Raw genomic sequence first — 19,857 nt, 5'->3', positions numbered from 1 at the left:
AGGTTTGAGTGAAGCTGCTTTGGTCAGTTGAAGTTCAGAAAGTAGCAAGAGGTCGAGGGAAGAGGTTAATAGATAGTGCTCTACAGAAGGAAAATTGGATCTCAGGCCGTGAATGTTGGAAAATGAAGTGTGAAAAAAACCGATCCTCCAACAACCGCAGTGGCATCAGTTGAGGCCCCAGTAACTTGATGATGGATGATCAGGTTGGCCCTGCGGTCCACAACCTTCCCGACCAGTGGGACCCATCAGAGAAGGCCCCGCTTCAATATTAATATCAACTGACATAGGAGAATAAAATAGAATGAATAAAACAGATCAACAATGAGTATGGTTATATTTGTTGTGTTGTCAATAGTAAGAGAGACAATTGAGACCCTGCAGATTAGCAACCTGGGACTTAGCCCCAATTTTTGTCAAGCCATATGGCAGCAGGGTCTACCATTAGACAATACATTATGCTTCCAATATCTTCCCAGGCGGTAGTACCTCCCTGTTTGGTAGCTGCCTACTACCTATTACCTTGAATAAGCTCACACTCAGTGCCATCAGAACACGCTCTGGGAGATTGTTCTAAGAGTTCACAATTTTCAATCCGAAAAGGTTTGCCCTCACTGTTTTCTGGACTTGTGGCTTCTTCAACCTTGAGCTGTGACCCCTTGTGTGACAGGCGTCAGCCAGCTCCAGGTATGTACATTCGACCTAGTAGTGCCCTCTGAGATGTTTATACACTTCAGTTAGGTTGCCCCTTGCCCGTCTGGAGTATAAGCTAGGCAGTTGTAGGTGTTCTAATCTCTCTGGGTAGTTGACCCTCCTTTGGACATATTCAATCAATTGACAGTCTCTAGCTTATCTCAGGAACCAGACCGGGTGACAGTACTCTGGACAAGTGGTGCAACCCAGGTGCATCCTCTTGCACTTCATGTCATTGAATTTTAGCAGTCATTTGTTTGACCTTTCTTGATGCTCATAGAGATCTTTCTGTAGCTCTTCACAGTCTGTTTGGTTCTTAATTTCCCTAGATAACTTGGCATCGTCCACAGGCATTTGTATGGAGTAGTGTATAGCTTCTGTCATATTGTTTATGAAGCAATCAAACAACAATGAGCCCAATACACTGCTCTGTGGTACCCTACTTGTTACAGGTGCACATGCCAATTTTGTGCTATTAATCACCACACACTGCTTGTGGTCATGCAGAAAGTCTCCAATCCATGCTAGGACATTTCCCCAAATCCGATACCCTTCCAAATTAATTTTCAGCCTTTCAGAGGGTTAATATTTAGAAGTTGCCAAGACCTACATATATATTGAGTCATATATGGGAGAAAGAAAAAATCAAAATAATTTATTATATAACGTTTGTCAAAAATTTATATTTGTTGAGTACAGTGGTCCCTCGGTTAATAAGCACAGTTCGTTCCAGAAGGTTGCTCGTTAACCGAAAAATTCGTTAACGGAAACCATTGTTTCAATGGGTTTTTAGATAATTGGTTCCAGCTCACCGAAAATTACATACAAACTAAAAATAAATGCAGTTAAGTACACTTACTCTGAGGTGTGCATGTAGAAGGCTCCTGGTTGATGATGATGATGATGATGATGATGATGATGGGAATTAGAATGGGGGTGGAGGAGAAGGGAAAAGAGAAGGCATTGGGGTGGAAGAGAAGTCACCCCATGGCTCCATTTCACCCATAAAATTTTAGTTCACTTGGTGTAATTCAAGATCATTTTCTTTAAATCAACACTGTACTGTGCTGTATATATTATCAATATGTAAAATATATTTCAAAATGACCAATAATTTGACTGGAAACACAGAAAAAAAGCATTTATGTTGAAGAGTCTCAAACAAGATGTTCCTTCCTCTGAACTAGTAAACAAACTGACGCCAAGCTTGGTGTGTTGAGTGGCTGTTTGGCGCGCAAAAAACTAGTTTCCTGTACTTCAATTATGTTCAATAATTGTTAAAATGACTAAAAAATTTAGTATAAAACTTTTAAAATTATTGAATACAGGGTAGTACAATCTTCTTGATATTTACTAAAATGGTAAGGAATTTAAGCCCTAAAACCAATTACTGTATTGGCGGACTAATACTACAGTTGATAGGCAGCCAAATGCAGGCGAAATCATGTTGGGAAGAATTTGTAAGGAATTTGTTAACCGAGGGTTTGCTCGTTAACCGAAGTGAAGAATCTTATGGAAGGTAATTCGTTACCTGAAAGTTTGTTAACCGAGGCGCTCATTAACCGAGGGATCACTGTACAGTGTGCTGTGGATATATTATAATTTGATAATATTATGAATGGATGAGTTTGATGACCAATCTTTTTCCCTTCTTTATTTTTGGAAGTAATGATGTACAGTATAGTAAACCCTTGTAATTCACGGAGGTTAGGTTCCAACGAATGGTGCGAATTGGCAAAACCGTGAATAGTAACTTATACTACCTTTGTTCACTACTGTGTACCTATACTGTGTATAGGAAACTTAAGTCACCAATATTACTCTCCTTCATATGTGGAAGCTTGGAGCTTGATGAAGTGTACTGTACAGTACAGTAGGCTGAAATCTGGATGCTGAAGAATAGGGAGTCATCAGGATAACTGTTGGAAGAGGGTGATGCACTGGTGGTTGGTGGAGAGGCGGGTGGCGCATGGCGGGGAGGTGGGTGGTGGAGGGGCGGCAGCAGCTGACTGAGTAGGTGAGAGAGACGAATCAGCTGGTTGAGCGGCTTGTTCTTTCTTGAAAATTTTTTTTAATTGGTAGCTGTTTCCTCTTGGCTTTGAAGTTTGTGACACTGACACTAGGCAGTCTTTCAGGGCCATTTCACTAGAAACACTAAAGTTTTGAATACAGCACAAGAGGTGTTGCATCACAGGCAATGTTTGAGCGCAAACAAAGGGAGAGGAGACGCTGCGGGCGTTTGCGGGCGACTCGTTGCGCTGCGGGAGAGGCTTGCAAGCTAACCACCATCTTCTTGCTGTGAATAGTCAAAATCACTAATCGCAAACCTGTGAATAGCAAGCAGTTACTGTAGTTGCTTTAGAAAGTTTGGGGAATCATGCCATACAGTGTTGTAGAACTATTGGATCTTGTTAAATCATTTGTAATGGTAAATTGTGTTATATATTGTACTGAAATGTCTCTTTTTTTTTCAGGAGAATGAGTTATAAAGTTAGCTGGTAATTTATCCTGATGATTTTGGCTTCTTCCTTATCATTGAATAAGTTATCATGGACTCTCTCACATGTGGGTTGTGCAAACTTACTTTTCATGAACTGGAGGAATTTATTGAACACAAACGGAGTCATGGTAAGAAGTTTTTGTTATTATTTTAAATGTAATAAACATATTGTACTGTTATTTTTAGCTTCTAGAAGACATTCATAAATACAGTACTATAGAAATCCATATACAGTACAGTACTGTAGACTACATTGTACAGTACAAGTAGACTTATTTATTGAAGGGTCATTTTTCTGAAAAGCTGTCTATGAATAAAAAATCTGCCATACTAAAATAAACTCTTTGACGCTTAATAAAATGCAACTAAACATATTTTTAAGCACATTTCTTAAGGGAAACATTAATTTAGATTTTTTTTTTAATGATCATAATTGTACAGTACTGTACATACAATATTCAGTTTTATATGCACCTGTATCTGCTGAAGAAAAACTATGGAGGTCAGTGATCAAGGTGGTGATGTGGCATGATATTGGTGAATGTCGGGCTATTGGATAATCATTTAGACATCCTGTACCCATTAAAAATCCTTACATGTGCAGTGCTGTACATGTATACACTTTTTTTGAACATACACCACAGGCTCTTCAAAAATTAAGTTACACACACAGTTCGTGGCCCAAACATCTGGGGTTCATGGCCCATGGCCCAAACGTCCGAATGCCATCATGTTCAGTACACAACATAGAAACTTTATTATTTAAGTCCTTTAAGCAACATATATCTCACTTTGCATCATAAATTGTTCAATTAATAAAAGTGATATTTCCGTTAGCTGGAACATTTGGTGCAGAGCACTTCCAGGAATGAGAGATTTCTGGGTAATGAGACGATTCTCTCAAAGCCAGAAAAAATCCCTGATCCTTGGAATTTTCTGGGAAACAGAAAAATGTTCTTGGAAGTTCCAAAAATTTCCCATTACATCATTTCTTGAACCCAGAAAAGTATCCCCCATCCCCGGAATTTTCCGGGTACCAGAAAAATTTTCTCCGAATTCCAGGAAAATGTGCCTGATTTTCATCTCTCAAACCCAAAAAAAAATTCCCCCATCCCAGGAATTTTCAGAGTATCGGGAAAATTTTCTCAGAATTTTCTGGAAAATGTCCCCCTTGGAAAATTTTAATTCCAACTACAGTGGTCCCTCGGTTAATTAACGCCTCGGTTAACGAAATTTTGGTTAACGAACTGCCTCCCATAAGAATCTTAAATTCGGTTAACGAAAAAAAATTCGGTTAACGAACAAAAATTCGGTTAACGAATTTCTTACGAACCGACCTCAACATGTTTTCGCTTGCACTGGCCGGTCAACCAGCTTTAGTATTAGTCCGCCAATACATTAATCGGTTCTAGGGCTTAAATTCCTTACTATTTTAGTAAATATCAAGAAGTTTATACTATTCAATAATTTTAAAAGTTTAATATTCAATTTTTTAGTCATTTTAACAATTATTGAACATAATTGAAGGTAAAGTGACTAGTTTAATGTGTGGCATCCAGCCTCTTAACACAGCAAACAGGCGTTAGTCTCTCTCTGTTTTCACTGGAGGTAACATCTTGCTTGAGACTCTCTTCAACTAAACGCTTTTTTCTGTGTTTCCAAGCAAATTATTGGTCATTTTGAAATATATTTTACATATTGACAATATATAATGCAGTGCAGTGTTGATTTAAAGAAAATAATCTTGAAATACACCAAGAGAACTAAAATTTTATGGGTGAAATGGTGCCATGGGGTGACTTCTCTTCCACCCCAATGCCTTCTCTTCTTCCTTCTCCTCTACCCCCATTCTAATTCTCATCATCCAGGAGCCTTCTACATACACACCACAAAGTAAGTGAACTTTTCTACAATTTTTGTTGAATTTAGGCAATTTTCGGTGAGCTGGAACCAATTACCCAAAAACCCATTGAAACAATGGTTTCGGTTAACAAATTTTTCGGTTAACGAACAACCTGCTGGAACGGATTGTGTTCGTTAACCGAGGGACCACTGTATCAGAGAATTCCAGGTTTTAGGAGTTTCCGGCTAACTGAGATATTACTGTTTTATGTGGTTTGCTGATTCTATACCGGACAGCTGCCAACTGAACTATTTTTGTTCACATCAAGTTTGTATTACAATAAATATTTGGTGCCCACTTCCTGGTTGTTTTGATTGCTAATTAATCCCTTCACTACGATGTCTTCTTAACTATTTTATTCTGGCTACTGCTTGACGACTTTATTCAGCTGGGGAAGTTCCATCTCGTAGTCAAGGGGTTAAATAAAAACTTTGCTGCATCTACAAGATGTACTGTAGATTCAAACATATCCATAATCCATTTGGTCGTAAGAGCCCCATTTTGCAGAGGAACAGCTTACTTAGAACAGGAATTCATTCCCTCTCTCATTCTATTGTAGCTTTAGTATGTATTTTCATCTGACTAGCACTAGATGTGATCATCTGAGGAAACCCCATCAGTATTTTCAAAGCATTAAAGCATTATTCTGCATTTTAATTTCTCCCAACTGATATACTACTGTACACTTTCCTTCCTCACCCCTAGTACTCTGTCCCCCCCCCACCCCCTACAGAAAGACACCTATCCTGAGACACTCTTCCTCTCTCCCTCCTGCTCACTAGCAAATGCTTTGAATTCACACTTCAGAGTTCAGGGTTCACACCTCATGGAGAGAGAGGATTGGCAATGCCAAGTCATAAATGCAGGAGTGGAGGCAATTGTACATTTGAAATACATACAGTATTATGTTTTCTTGTCATAATAACTTGGAACATGAGATTATGGTCAACTTAATATTGTAATACTTAGTATAAAGAAATATTTACAATTATGTTTACATATATCGCGACACTTTTCTCGACATCAGCTTCAAAGCCGGAGGCTTGGCTTTGTCCCCGTGCCTGACCAGTATTACTGGAAGATCTCATTTTTGGTTGCATTATTCATGCAGACAGTGCAGTTGCTGCCAATATTGTACACTGATTCCAGTCATACAGAGAACAGTTGAAGTCTTCATCTTTTTCTTCTTTACTTATGATGGATTTTCTTGTTCAACCTTTTCAACCTCATAAATTATCAGCTAATACAGTTGCATCATAAATGTATACAGTATATTGTATTAAGTATTCCTAGATGGATAATTACAAAATTTTTTACACATGCTAAAACTTCCTTTTCAGGTCATCAGAATTTGCCAAGAAATGCATCATCTCAGCAGGGCACTGAGACAGAATTGGGGTGTGAGATTTCTTATAAAACACAGATGCCAATTTCCTGTCCATCGACTTCACAGTTTGGTGCAACAGCGACTACTTCAACATTGTCTGTGTCCACTCCTTCACTATCTTTGGCTCCAAACAGCTGTGACACCAGTTCTTCTGTATCACTCAGTAACCCCTCAGTAAACTCAACAGCTCCAGCTTTATTCAGCATGTATCTTGCCAGTTCTTCACAAATACGATCATCAGTCATTGATACCATGGAATCAAATTGTTCATTTGCAGAAGCTTTAGAAAGACCAAAGTCAGTTCCAGATACTGGTAGTACAAACACTAAAGTGCCAGACACTTTCAGATCAGACATAGGCTCCACAAGTTTTCTGGCTCCTTCAAAATATTGCCCCCTTGTTTCCACCCCAGGGACTAATGGCACAAAATTAATAGAATCAATATTTGACAGGAAAATGTCCATCCCTGCCAATGGTTCACTACAGTCATATAATTCTCCTGTTTCAACTGTATCCATTCTCTCTCCTTGTTCATTGTCACAAGTTTCTAGTAATGATGCAAACAAACAACTTGAACAAAGTAAGCCAAGCCTTAGTCTTGATGATGTGCAACAAAACATGTCTGAAGATGAAGTCAAGGATGTTATTTTGATTGAACTGTCAGAGACTCCAGAGAAAAGTTGTGAATTGGTTGCAAAAGTCAATGTGCCTCCTTGTGTTTTATCAGCACCTACAACTGGAAGATCTGCCATAGAAGAGGTTCTCATGGATCCTCAGTGTGAGAGGGAGAAAAAAACATTATCCAAGTTGCAATCAAATCAAAGGGAAGTAACTTGTATGATTAGTGAGTTAAATAGGCAAGATTATACTGCAACTCAAGACTGTCTTCCAAATTATTGCACAGATTCATCCATTGCAGTTCCATCAGACCTTTCAGTTATAATTGATGGAGTTAGAGAACAGCCTGTAGAAGCAAGTGTATCTGACCACTGTGTACGACAAAAAGTTGAAGATGGTGTTACAGGTGGGAAGATAGGAGCCAAAAGTTATAGTAGTGATAACTATGGTTGTGTTTATGCGACAGCAAATCCTATGTCGTGTACGAACACTACAGCCAATATGGACAATTTAATATATGAAAATTCTGATCATTGTACTTCACTAGGGAACATTGTTACTACTAATGTGAATATTACCAATGACTTCAGTGCTGAAAAAGTCTATTTTAGCCAAGGCAGCAGTATTATTACCACTACTACGTGTATGTATATTAATAGTGATTCAAAATTTGAAAATAAACCTGCTGAGAGCAATTATGATAAATCAGTGTCTGACATAAGCAGGATAGTTTCGTTAGAAAATGAAGCAAGTGTTGTGTCCCTCAGAGAGGTAATATCAGGATCAAGTGATTGCTATGGTACAGGAGCTACAACCTCTAGTAATAACACTATTGCAAGACTTAGTGATGAATTCTCTTTAAGAACTAATGATGATACTGCATCAGGTATTTCTGCTATGACTCCTGCTGCAACATCTTGTGAAAATTTTAATGCAGGGAACGGTAGTGTGACATCAGAAACTAATAATAAGATTGATACAGAGTTTGGTGGAAGGACAGCTGTGAAAATTGTGCCTCAGATTGTCAGTGAAGCAAACCATGAAACTGGCACCCTCTGTAACATAGGGAATAGTGAAGTGGTTGGTAAAAGTATTAATTTAGCAGGAAATGATGGGAATACAACTAAAACTAGTGATATTGTAGCATCAGAATCTAGTAATAGAAATAGTGGAAATTCGGCCACCTGGACTGACCCAAGAAACCAGACTGAGGCTGCTGTTGTAGTAAGTGATGAGAGTGGCTGTACAAGTCATGCTGAAGACTCTTCCCCAGAAGTTGGTGTTCATACAGTTCCACAATCTTGTGGTGAAACTACTATTTTAAATGGAGAAGAAATTAATTTTGTGGATAGTAGTGAACTTGGACCTGGAAGTACTGATGTGGCAGATTTAGCTTATGCTTCTACTCCTGGTCTCTACACATTGCTGCTAAATGCTGATAATACATTTACCTTAGTTGCAGGAGGTAAGTAAATTTCTTAATAATTCATATTGACGTTTACCCAAAATAATATAGAATAATTCATTATGTTTTGCATTTATATTATAGTAGGACAGCTACATTTTCTGCCTGATATTGTCTGTTAAGAATTGATTTATTAAAATTTTATGGCCTACAGGTCATTTGATCAGTAAGACTAACTCACCATATAGTCCCTGGCAGAATGTGATTTTCCCAGGGACTACAGTATATGCTTATGGGATCAGCATAAATGGGTACAGAAATAGGTACTCGCCCTATTGAACTAGGATTTATAAAGCAAGCTCCAACCCAGTTAGAATGTTGCTTTAAAAGTTTACATTAGTGTAACTGCACTAATGGTCCCTAGGACGTTAATTTCATTTCACTTCTTTCAAAATGGTTATGAGGCATAATTACTGAGTCTTCTGTCACCCATTCTGATCCTGAGCTGAAATTGGGTTAGGAAACATAACGATGTGATATATTGCACCTGTTATTTAACCCTTTAAGTCCTACCCACATACCTCGTACACTTGGGAACCAGAGTCCTATGTATGTATGATATACGGATTGATGTTTCCCGCCACATTTCAAATATCCTGAAGGGGCCATAAGCCATCTAATGATGCCGTCTGTCACCACCAGTAATAATTCACCCCCAAAAATTTCACAGCTACTCAGTTACCCTACAAACACCATAGTGGAGGGATGTTTATCTTGCAGCTTGGAGAGTACAGTACAGTAATACCCTTGTATCTAGCAGACATAAATGTAAATGCACAGCAATATGGGAAGGAAAGATATAGAAGAATATGATGATGCATTTTAGTTTGAGTAGCTATACTGTACAGTATAGTCTGCATTTACGCGGTCAATTGAACCTGTGGAGGTCCGCGTAAAACGAGAAATGCGAAAATGAAATAACAGAACATATGGGATTAATTGAAATAGAGACTGGGCCGACCCACAAACTCCACTTTTCCGACACAATACCTACGTTGTAAAAATAACATCTTAATTTTATGATGGTATGCACACAATTAATAATTAAGAGAAATATCAATATTAGGTTTTTTAACACTTACGTTAGTAGAAAAGCTGGGTCGGCACACGTGGATGGCGGCTGGTTCCAAGGCAGAGGGCAGATTAGTTGCCCTCTGGTGAATCACTTTCACTTTCACTACTCGCAGAGGTTTGCAGGGCCTCCCAGACAAACCCCTCAAAGTCCATATCCTCACTGTCAATATCACTATCACTGACTTGGGCTGGCTGTGGTTGTGGTGGGTTGCGGGCGAGGAAGTCCTCAATACTACGTTGACGACTAGCAATGATGTTGTCGAGATATATCTGGATATACCGCTCCATAACTTTCGTCAGATGGTTATTAGACGCTTCATAACGATGCTTGTCTGGGTCGTTGTCAAGGATGAGCTTAAGTTTCTCCCCCAACTCCATGATTTCCTTCACATTATCATGGCTTGGTCCAGGTAATTCAATGTTTTTCTCTGGTGGTGGGGGTCCCGCGGCAGCCATTGTGAGTTGTGAGGGGAATAGCGGGCACAAGAAAGAACTGTATAGGCGGACTGAGAACAATGAGACAGGCCCTGCTAGGTCAGCGACTTCTACCCTAATATTGTAACTTTTTACCTACAGTTATTGTTGTAAATCATGGACAGGGAGGATACATAAATTGTAATATCAAGTGTATTGTTTACTCATGGCCACCCCAAGTCAGACAACGCGTCACACAAAGTTACACTGTGTGTGTGTGTGTGTGTGTGTGTGTGTGCGCACGCGTATGTGTGTGTGCGCGTGTGTGTGTGCGCGTGCGTGCGTGTGTGCGTGACGCATTAAGCTTCATCCTTAGTAGGTAAGATGTTTCATAAAGAGTTTCTCCCATTCGTCATTGTGAGCATCGTCCCAGAGCACATTGTTTCCATCAAAACCATGGTTCATCCTTATTTCCCTTCTTCCGTGTAACTATATCCATATGGCTAAGTGCTTGCTTTTCCTTTCTTTATTTACCAAAATAATGTGGATCAGTTACTCGTTATTTAACACATACATGCACTAAGAGCATCAAGATTGTTTTGTAGGCATGACTATTGGTTAATTGAAACCCCAAAAGTGTGGTTTTATGTCACTTCACATAAATATGCTTACAAAATCTATGCATTAATATGCAGCACTCTTGGGAATCTGTCCAGACATTAAATATATGTTATATACTGCAATAATCACATAGATATGTTTACAATATTTATGCATCATAAATGTGAAAAATATTTTTGGGTTTTCAATTAACCAATAGTCATGCCTACAAAACAATCTTGATGCTCTTAGTGCATGTATGTGTTAAATAACGAGTAACTGATCCACATTATTTTGGTAAATAAAGAAAGGAAAAGCAAGCACTTAGCCATATGGATATAGTTACACGGAAGAAGGGAAATAAGGATGAACCATGGTTTTGATGGAAACAATGTGCTCTGGGACGATGCTCACAATGACGAATGGGAGAAACTCTTTATGAAACATCTTACCTACTAAGGATGAAGCTTAATGCGTCACGCACACACACACACACACACACACACACAGTGCAACTTTGTGTGACGCGTTGTCTGACTTGGGGTGGCCATGAGCGAACAATACACTTGATATTACAATTTATGTATCCTTCCTGTCCATGATTTACAACAATAACTGTAGGTGAAAAGTTACAATATTATACTAATAACACTGTCATGTATTGATACTATGACTAGTTACTAAGATACAGAGCACGATGAACATAACATGATAATGATAGTGAAGCCTGGAAGGGTTCATATCATAACTTGTGTGTTCGTGCGTATGTTGCCCCGCGAGAGTTACCGTGGGCCTCCATGTGCCCAGGTGAGATGGTCAGAGTATTACACTATAAGTGTGTCAAATGAGGAGTGACTGATCCACATGTAATTTAAGGTTTTTGAAATATGTAGTTAAATTAAACACAATATTTCATATAGTTACGCGAATGATGGGGTGTGGTGGAAGCATCGTGGTCTGGCACACACACAAGTGCTGTAAACGTTGTGTGGACTCACTGGGTGGTTTGGAAGTGTTTATTTCCATTCATACTTTCATAACTACAACCTATGGTAATTTTTCTTCGTGGTCATATATAATGAAGATAATGCAGAGTATAAAATGCCATATACAATATTTATACATAATATCATCTATACAGCCGTACTATGACTGTGTGTGTTCGTGCGTGTGTTGCCTCATGATAGTTAGAGTTGGCCCCCATCCAGAAAGGACACTGTACTAACCTCCAGCACCGACCCAGGTGGGCTAGAGAATATGGTTTCCGAGTGTACCTCTCAAGTATTTGATTAAGCAGCAAAAATCCCAGCTAAAACTGAATTTCAGAATGTCAGTTTGAGCTGGAAATCAAAGATGGTTGACAGTAGCCTTAAGAGCAACACCACATGTAGTCTCCTTCATATGAGGCTGATGGTATGATGGGGATGGAATGGTGATTGGTGTTCCCTAATGGGTTAACAGATTAACACTGGCTTGCATTATAAAGGACAGTGTAGAGACCTTGATCTCCCAGTAAACAGTGTGTATCATGAGAACCTCTGGGCTGTGGGCTTCACTCCAAAATATGATTTCAGGATTCAATCCTTCATTTTTCTCATTTGTTTTAAAAAACATTTGATTATTTTTCAGGATACCAGGGAACATCTGCTTCTCAGGGGAGTCAGGTGTTTGTCTGTCGTCAGTGCAACAAATTTACATTGTCACAGGTTGAAATTTTGAATCACATCTCTATGTGTCACCCTGAGGACCTAGATAATGTTAATCAGAGTGTTTGGAAGTTTTGTGCACTCCCATCTTCGTACAGTGAAAACAGTGATATCTTAAATGATGCAGACCCTATATTTCGCCATGGAATTACCCTTAACACAGAAATGACTTCCAGAGGATCTGGTAATTGTCTGGCAGTTGAGGGGAATGGTAGTTTGCAAATGAGTCCTGAGGACAGCTCTGCCAGGTTAACCACCAACAAAAGAACAGTAAAGAGAAAATTGGGTAGACCAAGAAAAGAAGACATGATTTCAAACCCTGAAAAAAATATGGAGCTGACAAAAGAAAAGAATTTTAAGTTTGAAAACAATAAATTTATGTGCATTGATTGTAATAAAACCTTCATAAAACAGCGACAGTTTGACAAACATAAATGTTGCATGTGGCAGTTCAGTCTTGAACAGTTAAGTCATACAGATATGGAGAGTTTTGCAATCCCTCTTCTATCACAAGGTAAAGTCCAAGAAGCTTTTGCAAGTGGAGATAGTCACAAAGACACTAATTTTAAACTGCATCAAGATATTGTACCTGAAGAAGACTTGGGAGAGGAGTGGAAAGGAAGTAAATATTATAAAGCAAAAACTAAACCTAAGCCTAGTGGCGGTGAGAGGAGGAAGCGAGGGAGGCCACCAAAAGTTGACTCTCTGGGTTATGGCACAAGGTGAGTTTGTTATGTATCTCTGTTACATGTACAATATTGAACAGCAGTTTTCATCAGGTGATTGAGTTCTGTACTGTACTTTGATGTACTGTACTGGTATACCAAACAAAGAATGTAACAAGTTCAGGAGTATGAAGGTTCAAATATAAGTGTAAAATATTTACCTTGTAAGTTGAGTGGTATGTTTCCTGAGTCATATTTGGAAAATTTTCTGCTTTAACTTCACATATTTTCATTCAATCACAGCTCAATCAATATCCAGTGGTTCAGCACTTGCCTCCTGTGCTGGGGGACAGTGGTTTGATTCCTGGACGCTCCCAGTTTATCTAACTGTAAATGGGTACCTAAGTTTACAACTTGGGAAGTGAATGCGGTTGAGTGCAGTACCGGCCATGCTGCCTCCTAGTGTATCGCAGGCTTATTATACAGTGTGCTGTATCAACACTGTCCCAAATGGGCAGTCATGCCTATGGGACCCACGTTCGCTTTTCATCTAGGTTTTAAGATTGAGTATGGGGACTGAATAAGTTGGAAATATGAACTTAGGGGAATGAGTTTTTAAAACTAATTGGCATAGAAAAGGGTACATGAACCAATTAATAAAAGATAAATGCATATATGGTACAGTACTTTTAAAAATCATATTTGTTACTGTATATTGGTATTTATATATATGATAAGTGATAAATTGTGATATTTCATAACTTGGCACTACATAGTTCAGAGCAACCTATATACAGCAAACAGTAGTACAGTTGTACTGTGCTGTACTATATGCAATGAGGCTTTTGGGGGATTCCTCACTAAACTCCTTTGGCTGTGGTGACTGGTAATCCTTGGCACTTAAATGTAGAATACAAAAAGTAATCCACAACATTAATTGTAAATACAACTTGAATTACTGTACTTGTACTGTAATCCTAGACCTAACTAATGATTTATAACAGCCCAGAGACTTCTAATGTCTTAAGATAGTTCATGGTCTACTCATAAACAAACACAGAGAACCTCTATAGGTCTCACACTACTGTAGCATAGGGGTCGAACAGTACTGTATAGTACAGTACTGTATATGCATAATATTTTTGACAGGTTACAAATCATGCATTTTTATGGGTCCTTTACGGTGAACAATTACCGCCCATACAGCTCTTTTATCCTGGGCTTGCCTACTGTACCCATTATTCACTATACCTGTATACTGTACTGTATGCCGATTTAATTCTATAAATACCTGATACAAATGAAGATTTACAGATAATTTTCTTTTCTTTTGCGTCTATTAACATCGCTGGTGACATTGTTGCCATGTTAGGGTCGTCAGTGTAACTACATTCCCTTAGACCTCTCGCTTCTAGGCTGAGCTGTGAGCTGTTATGGTAATTTTTCAATTCTTAATTTTGGGTAGACAGACATAACTTTCTTCACTTTTTTTTTGCTCAGTTACATACACACACAATCCTACATACAGAATGTGAAAAAAAATTCATGAGATGAAAAACATAAAGGAAATAAACATTTTGTGTGTGAGTTAGCATGCTGAGGGAGCCCCATTGCTGTGGTGAAGGCAGAAGCAGCATCCCAGCTGGGCTGCGTTGCTATGTGAGCATCGGCCAGTGTTCCGAAGGCTGTGTACACAAACTTGTATAATTTTGGGTAGGGTAATATATTGCCCATCTGCGGTTAGGTAAATTCTATGGTACAGCTCTGGTCAAGTCCCGAGGGGGCCAGATTGGAGAGGTTAAACCTGTATTGTATAGATTAATTGTTGTTAACCAGTTCTTGTTCTTCTACTTTCTGAAATACTGTATATTAAATTGCCTATTCTTGTAGACTAATATTTAACTATTACCTCTATTTTTTAATACATTTTACTTTGTTGTATTTTAGACTTGAGAAAAACACATTTGTGACGTGTTTACATTCTTTTGGTATGGATTAATACAGTATGATGCCATTAATATGTATGTATTTATAGCAATAGGCTGATCTACTAAGGAAAGATACATGTGGTACAATAGAATATCACTTATGTACAGTACTGGTTTGTGTTTAATGGGAAAGGTTAGATATAAAGGAAAGATGATTGAGGAATTTAAAAACTTTGGGTTTTAGACACCTCACTCATAATGACAACCAAGTCACAGGTTGAGATACTATACAGGGATACTGTTGCCTTGTGGAAATCACGGTACTGAACCAGTACTGGAGGGGCATGTTAGGGATGTGGGTCACATCCCTGTCAAATCCACGCCAAGAGAAGATGAAGGATACTTTAGCCATAAGGAGTCTTTAACCCTCAAAGATATATAGGATTCAGACAAGAGCAGAAGTGAATGTAAAAGTTAAATGTCTTTGAAATTCATGGAATGAGTTTGTTAGGTTTGAAATACAAATGTGAAATGAAGTGAATAACTTAAGTCTGGTATGTTTAAAGTTGTTGATAGCTGAGCAGGACAAAGTACTGTACTAATCTTTTCGTGAAAGATGTTGTTAAGTATAGCAAGAAAATGGTGTTATAAGTGTTTAATGTCATGAGTATTAATTGTGACTAACAAGCTGCAGTATACAGTACAGTGAGTTCTGCTATAACGCGTGTTTTGACAACGCGAATTGGCTCTAACGCGATTTTTGAATAGAGGAACAATATTTGTGTAACGCGAACGCTTGTTTGCTGTAACGCCATTTTTGCTTACTATTTCTCCAATTTTGTGGTATTAACTGTGAATATGGTAAAGAAGAATATCTCCAAGAAGCGTTCTGGTGATCGCATTCCCGGTGATGATCGTAATAGAAAGGCTATAACCCTTGAAGAGAAGCTCGATGTTATCAACCTCAAAATCACCCTTCTCCCCCATCAAGTTATATTCATATTTTTTCAAGGTAAAGTGTTACATTTACTGTATGATTTCATTATTAGATATGAATGTATCATTTATTTCGACTGTGCTAACCTTTGTGTTAGGCTAACTTCGAAATTTTTTTTCGATTTCGAGTAGTAATCTGCACCTAACCCTATTTTCTCCATAAGCCCTGTTATTTCTATTACGCGAATTTCTATAACACAATGTTTTACAAGAACACAACTATCATGTTATAGCAGAACTGACTGTATAGGTTAAGGATACAGTATGTGCCATGAATAAAAGATGGATTATGTAGCAGGAGAAAATTATTAAGTAGATGAATTCAAGAGAGAAACTGAAGGGGTATTTAAGGGTAAGGATACAAGAGGTAAATTCTCTGCAGTATGAGATGTAAATGGTTGGCTGTTGGCAAGTTGAATAGGCAATAAATGACTACAGAGTCCTTGGAGACGGTAATTTTCCACCACTCGGAAAGTTTTCATCGTGCTCACTGTGAAATCTTGGAAATACATTCTGATTGTTGTAATATGTCTCAAGAAGTATAATATTCAGTTTTATTTATATCACTCATTGCTTGTAACTGTGAAAGACCTTTCTTGATATTGTACCTTTTTTGCTTACACTACAGGTCAAAAGAAGATCATTCAGAACAAGTTCCACAACCAGAAGGCCAAGCTGCTGATGATAAGGAGTGCAGATATAAAGGAGAAGTCAAACCTTTGCAAGGTCCTAAGTCAATCCCAAATACAGACACTACTCCTTCTTTATTGTCAGGTGTAAATGCAGACCTCACAGTGCTACCAAGAACAAGTTCTGAAACTCCCTACCTGCATGCAATACCAACATTGCCCCTGTTCTCTAATCCAAGACAACAGGAGCGACTTCATAAGTGGATTGCCCAGATTGACTTAAGTTTTGTGGATAGTATTATTGACAAAGTTTGTCATGATAAAGGGGCACCAAATAAACGAGGAATGGCCATGTATGTATGTCGAGAATGTAAGGTTCTGTTTAGGACATTGTTGTTGTGCCGAAGGCATTGTGCAAAACATATGTCAAAAAAAGCTTTCACTTGTCCCGATTGTGATTTTGCAACCACGAATGTTAGTGCACTTTACTCTCACTATCGTAATCACACACAAAACCTTTATGCTTGTGATAAGTGTGATTTCAGAGCTCGAATTAAAGCCCATTATAGAGATCACTTGGAGACGCACAATCCAAGTAGACATATTTGTCAGTTATGCCAAAAGCCTTACAGTACCTCAAATTCTCTTAAAAGTCATATATATCTCAGCCATCGGAATGAAGAGGGAATGAACTACAAAAGGTGTTTACGAAAAAAAAAACAGGAACAAAATAAGCAAGGTCTTATCTATCAGTGCCCTGTATGCAGTAAATTATTCTATGAGAAGCTGTTGGCCAATAAACACATAGCTACTCACAGTTCTAATGTTTCTAAGGCAGTTGTCAAGTGTGAAGTTTGTGATACTCAGCCCTTACATCATGGAACATTAAGAAGACATTTGCTCAAGCACAAAGTCATATACATATGTTGCATTTGCTATAAACCACAGCTCACTGTCAGTTGTCTCCGCAGCCATCTAAAGGAAGGGCTTTGTAACTCGCATCAAGGGGATACATTTAAGTTGTCTCTCCTGTGCTCATATACCTCACCAGAAACATTTCCAAGTCTCATCTCAAATAAAAGACTTGGACTAGGACCTCTTCTCCAAGATCTAACAAAACACTTAACTGATCACCAAATGCCAGACACCAAGTTGAGCAGCAACCTCATCAGACAAATCCAAGAGGCTGGTTATAAGCAGATCTATGTGCTTCTGCAAGATGAACATAAAGGAGCATTAAGTAAAATTTCAAATTCACAGTCACCTAGCAAGGTTATGAAAATTGTCATAAATACAAGACTTACTACAGTGAATGAGCAGGTAAGCATTTGCTTATGTTACCTTACTGTACATTTAGAAATATTTTTTAAAATTTGCAATTTGGTTTAATGAATAAAATTTTTACAAAAGATATATACTGTATAGTAAATAAGTTTTCAGCAATATAACTAGTAGAGTTGTCTCATTCTTATAAGACTATGACTAACTGGTAGACCTGTGAGAAATAAATAATACTGTAGTTACACAAGGATTATCTTTATCTGTAATAGTGATACAGTTTAAAATGAAGGCTAAATTATTCAACACTTTACTCTTAAGCTCGTTTAAGTAACTGGCATTTTTTATATCCATCACTCCACCGAGTGGGAGTTGCTTTGCTGTGCTGGGGGGGACTTGTGAGTTCCAATGATCCGGTGAGCCGTACCCAGAGAGGAGCTTGGCCCCTCTTCCTTCCTCCTTGGAGGGAGGGGAAGGGTTTTCCAAACTAGGTGGGTCACGGAGGAGGATATAGACAAAATGGCTCCTATTCTGCTGCTGGTTTTGAGAGCAGGTCAACAGCATCATTCCCAGCCCAGACCACCAGGACTGAAATACTCTCCCACATGTTTGCCATGTATGGCGTCCCATAATGCTAGGAGACGGGAGTCCTGGAGGTTGCGTGATACCGTATGTTACACCCTGTGAATAGCAACACACCTCATTGGTCCTTTATTTCAGCTAGACGGGTGGCTTGGTTGGGCCCAATAAGTCAATCGGCTGGTTACAGTGTGGCTAAGGTCAAGCGGGCATCAGTGGTCCTGACACTTCTATGGTTCAGTCCCCCTGGGGTCACCAGGGTCATATCTCTGGCATTGACCCGTCCCTGGACCCTTCTTTGGATCTTTAACCCTTAAGCCCCGGGCTAGGATGCTGCTGGCAGTAACCCCCCCTCACCCCTGTGGAGTTAAATCGTGAAAAAAATCAACTTAAAAAAAATAGATAAAAAAAATGGTGGAAAAATAGGCGGACGTTCTGGAACGCCACCCGGGGCCTAAGGGTTAATTACTACATTGCAGCTCTATCAGACAAAAAAAGTGGCTCTGGGCCCTGACAAATGCCCAGGTATAAGAGCCGCAGGAGGCCCATTGACCATGATACTCTCCATAATGATTCTACAGTATCTGTGAAATCTTACCAGGTGTGCTCAAAAAGGTAGATTTTGCAAAATATATTGTGCTCCATGCTATGGAAGGCCAGTCTGTAATGGACCTGGACATTTTTAATGTTCACAGTTCAATAGTAACCTAACCTAACCTAGCTCGACTCAACTCCGTACCCTGTCTGAGGTACCTGGTGCCTCAGTCTCCTGTACTTCTCATGCCACCTTTAACCAGTGTCAAGGGGTGGTATTATCTGAAGAAAGAGCTACTCCGGTACTCAGAGGAGAAGCTTCTAGAGGAGCTCCAAGTCCAAAAGGTGGTGAAAGTGAATAGGTTCCGCAAGAAAGAAAATGGTGTTCTTAACCCTACACCATCTCTGTTATTGATTTTTGACTGCTTTGAACTTCCAACCTCTATCAAGGTTGCCTGGATCTCCCTTAAAGTGAAACCATACATCCCAAACCCTAGACGAGTCTTCCATTGTCAGATGCACGACCATGTCAGCTGCACTTGTCGTAAGTTACAGCAGGGTATTCCTGCAGTATGTGTTAACTGTGGTAAGGCCCATGAGGGTCAGAAATGTCTGGGTCCAGTCTGCTGTTTTCACTGTAGTGTGGTGCACCCAGCCTCTTCTAGTGAATGTGACCAGTTCCGACTCAAGAGAGAGAGATACTCCATATCCACACGAGAGACAAAGTGCACTTTGCTGAAGCCAGAAGCACAGCACGGAAATCAGTCCCAAATCATGGGGATTTGTATGCACAGGTTCTGTCCCAACACAAGGCTCAGCAATTTTTTTTTTGTGACATTGTCCATATGGATGAGGCAAGTACATCTGCTACTCCTCACCTTTCCTCCACCT

At 39.1% G+C, this 19,857-nt stretch overlaps 1 protein-coding gene across 3 annotated transcripts in view; it reads left to right on the top strand.

Annotated features, from left to right (window-relative positions):
- LOC121866348 overlaps positions 1-19,857 on the top strand; it is a 56,028-nt gene that overhangs the window by 14,105 nt on the left and 22,066 nt on the right. For all 3 annotated transcript variants that reach the window (XM_042365976.1, XM_042365983.1, XM_042365970.1), the window contains exons 2-5: positions 3,165-3,318; positions 6,434-8,563; positions 12,281-13,079; positions 16,575-17,895. In XM_042365976.1, the coding sequence (XP_042221910.1) occupies positions 3,240-3,318; positions 6,434-8,563; positions 12,281-13,079; positions 16,575-17,895 (4,329 nt within the window). In that variant the 5' untranslated portion in view covers positions 3,165-3,239. The remainder of the gene's footprint in view (positions 1-3,164; positions 3,319-6,433; positions 8,564-12,280; positions 13,080-16,574; positions 17,896-19,857) is intronic.

This window comes from Homarus americanus, unplaced genomic scaffold, assembly GCF_018991925.1.
Source record: "Homarus americanus isolate GMGI-L3 unplaced genomic scaffold, GMGI_Hamer_2.0 scaffold32583, whole genome shotgun sequence".
NCBI classification, from domain to species: domain Eukaryota; kingdom Metazoa; phylum Arthropoda; class Malacostraca; order Decapoda; family Nephropidae; genus Homarus; species Homarus americanus.
This window is presented reverse-complemented; position numbering and strand designations above follow the sequence as displayed.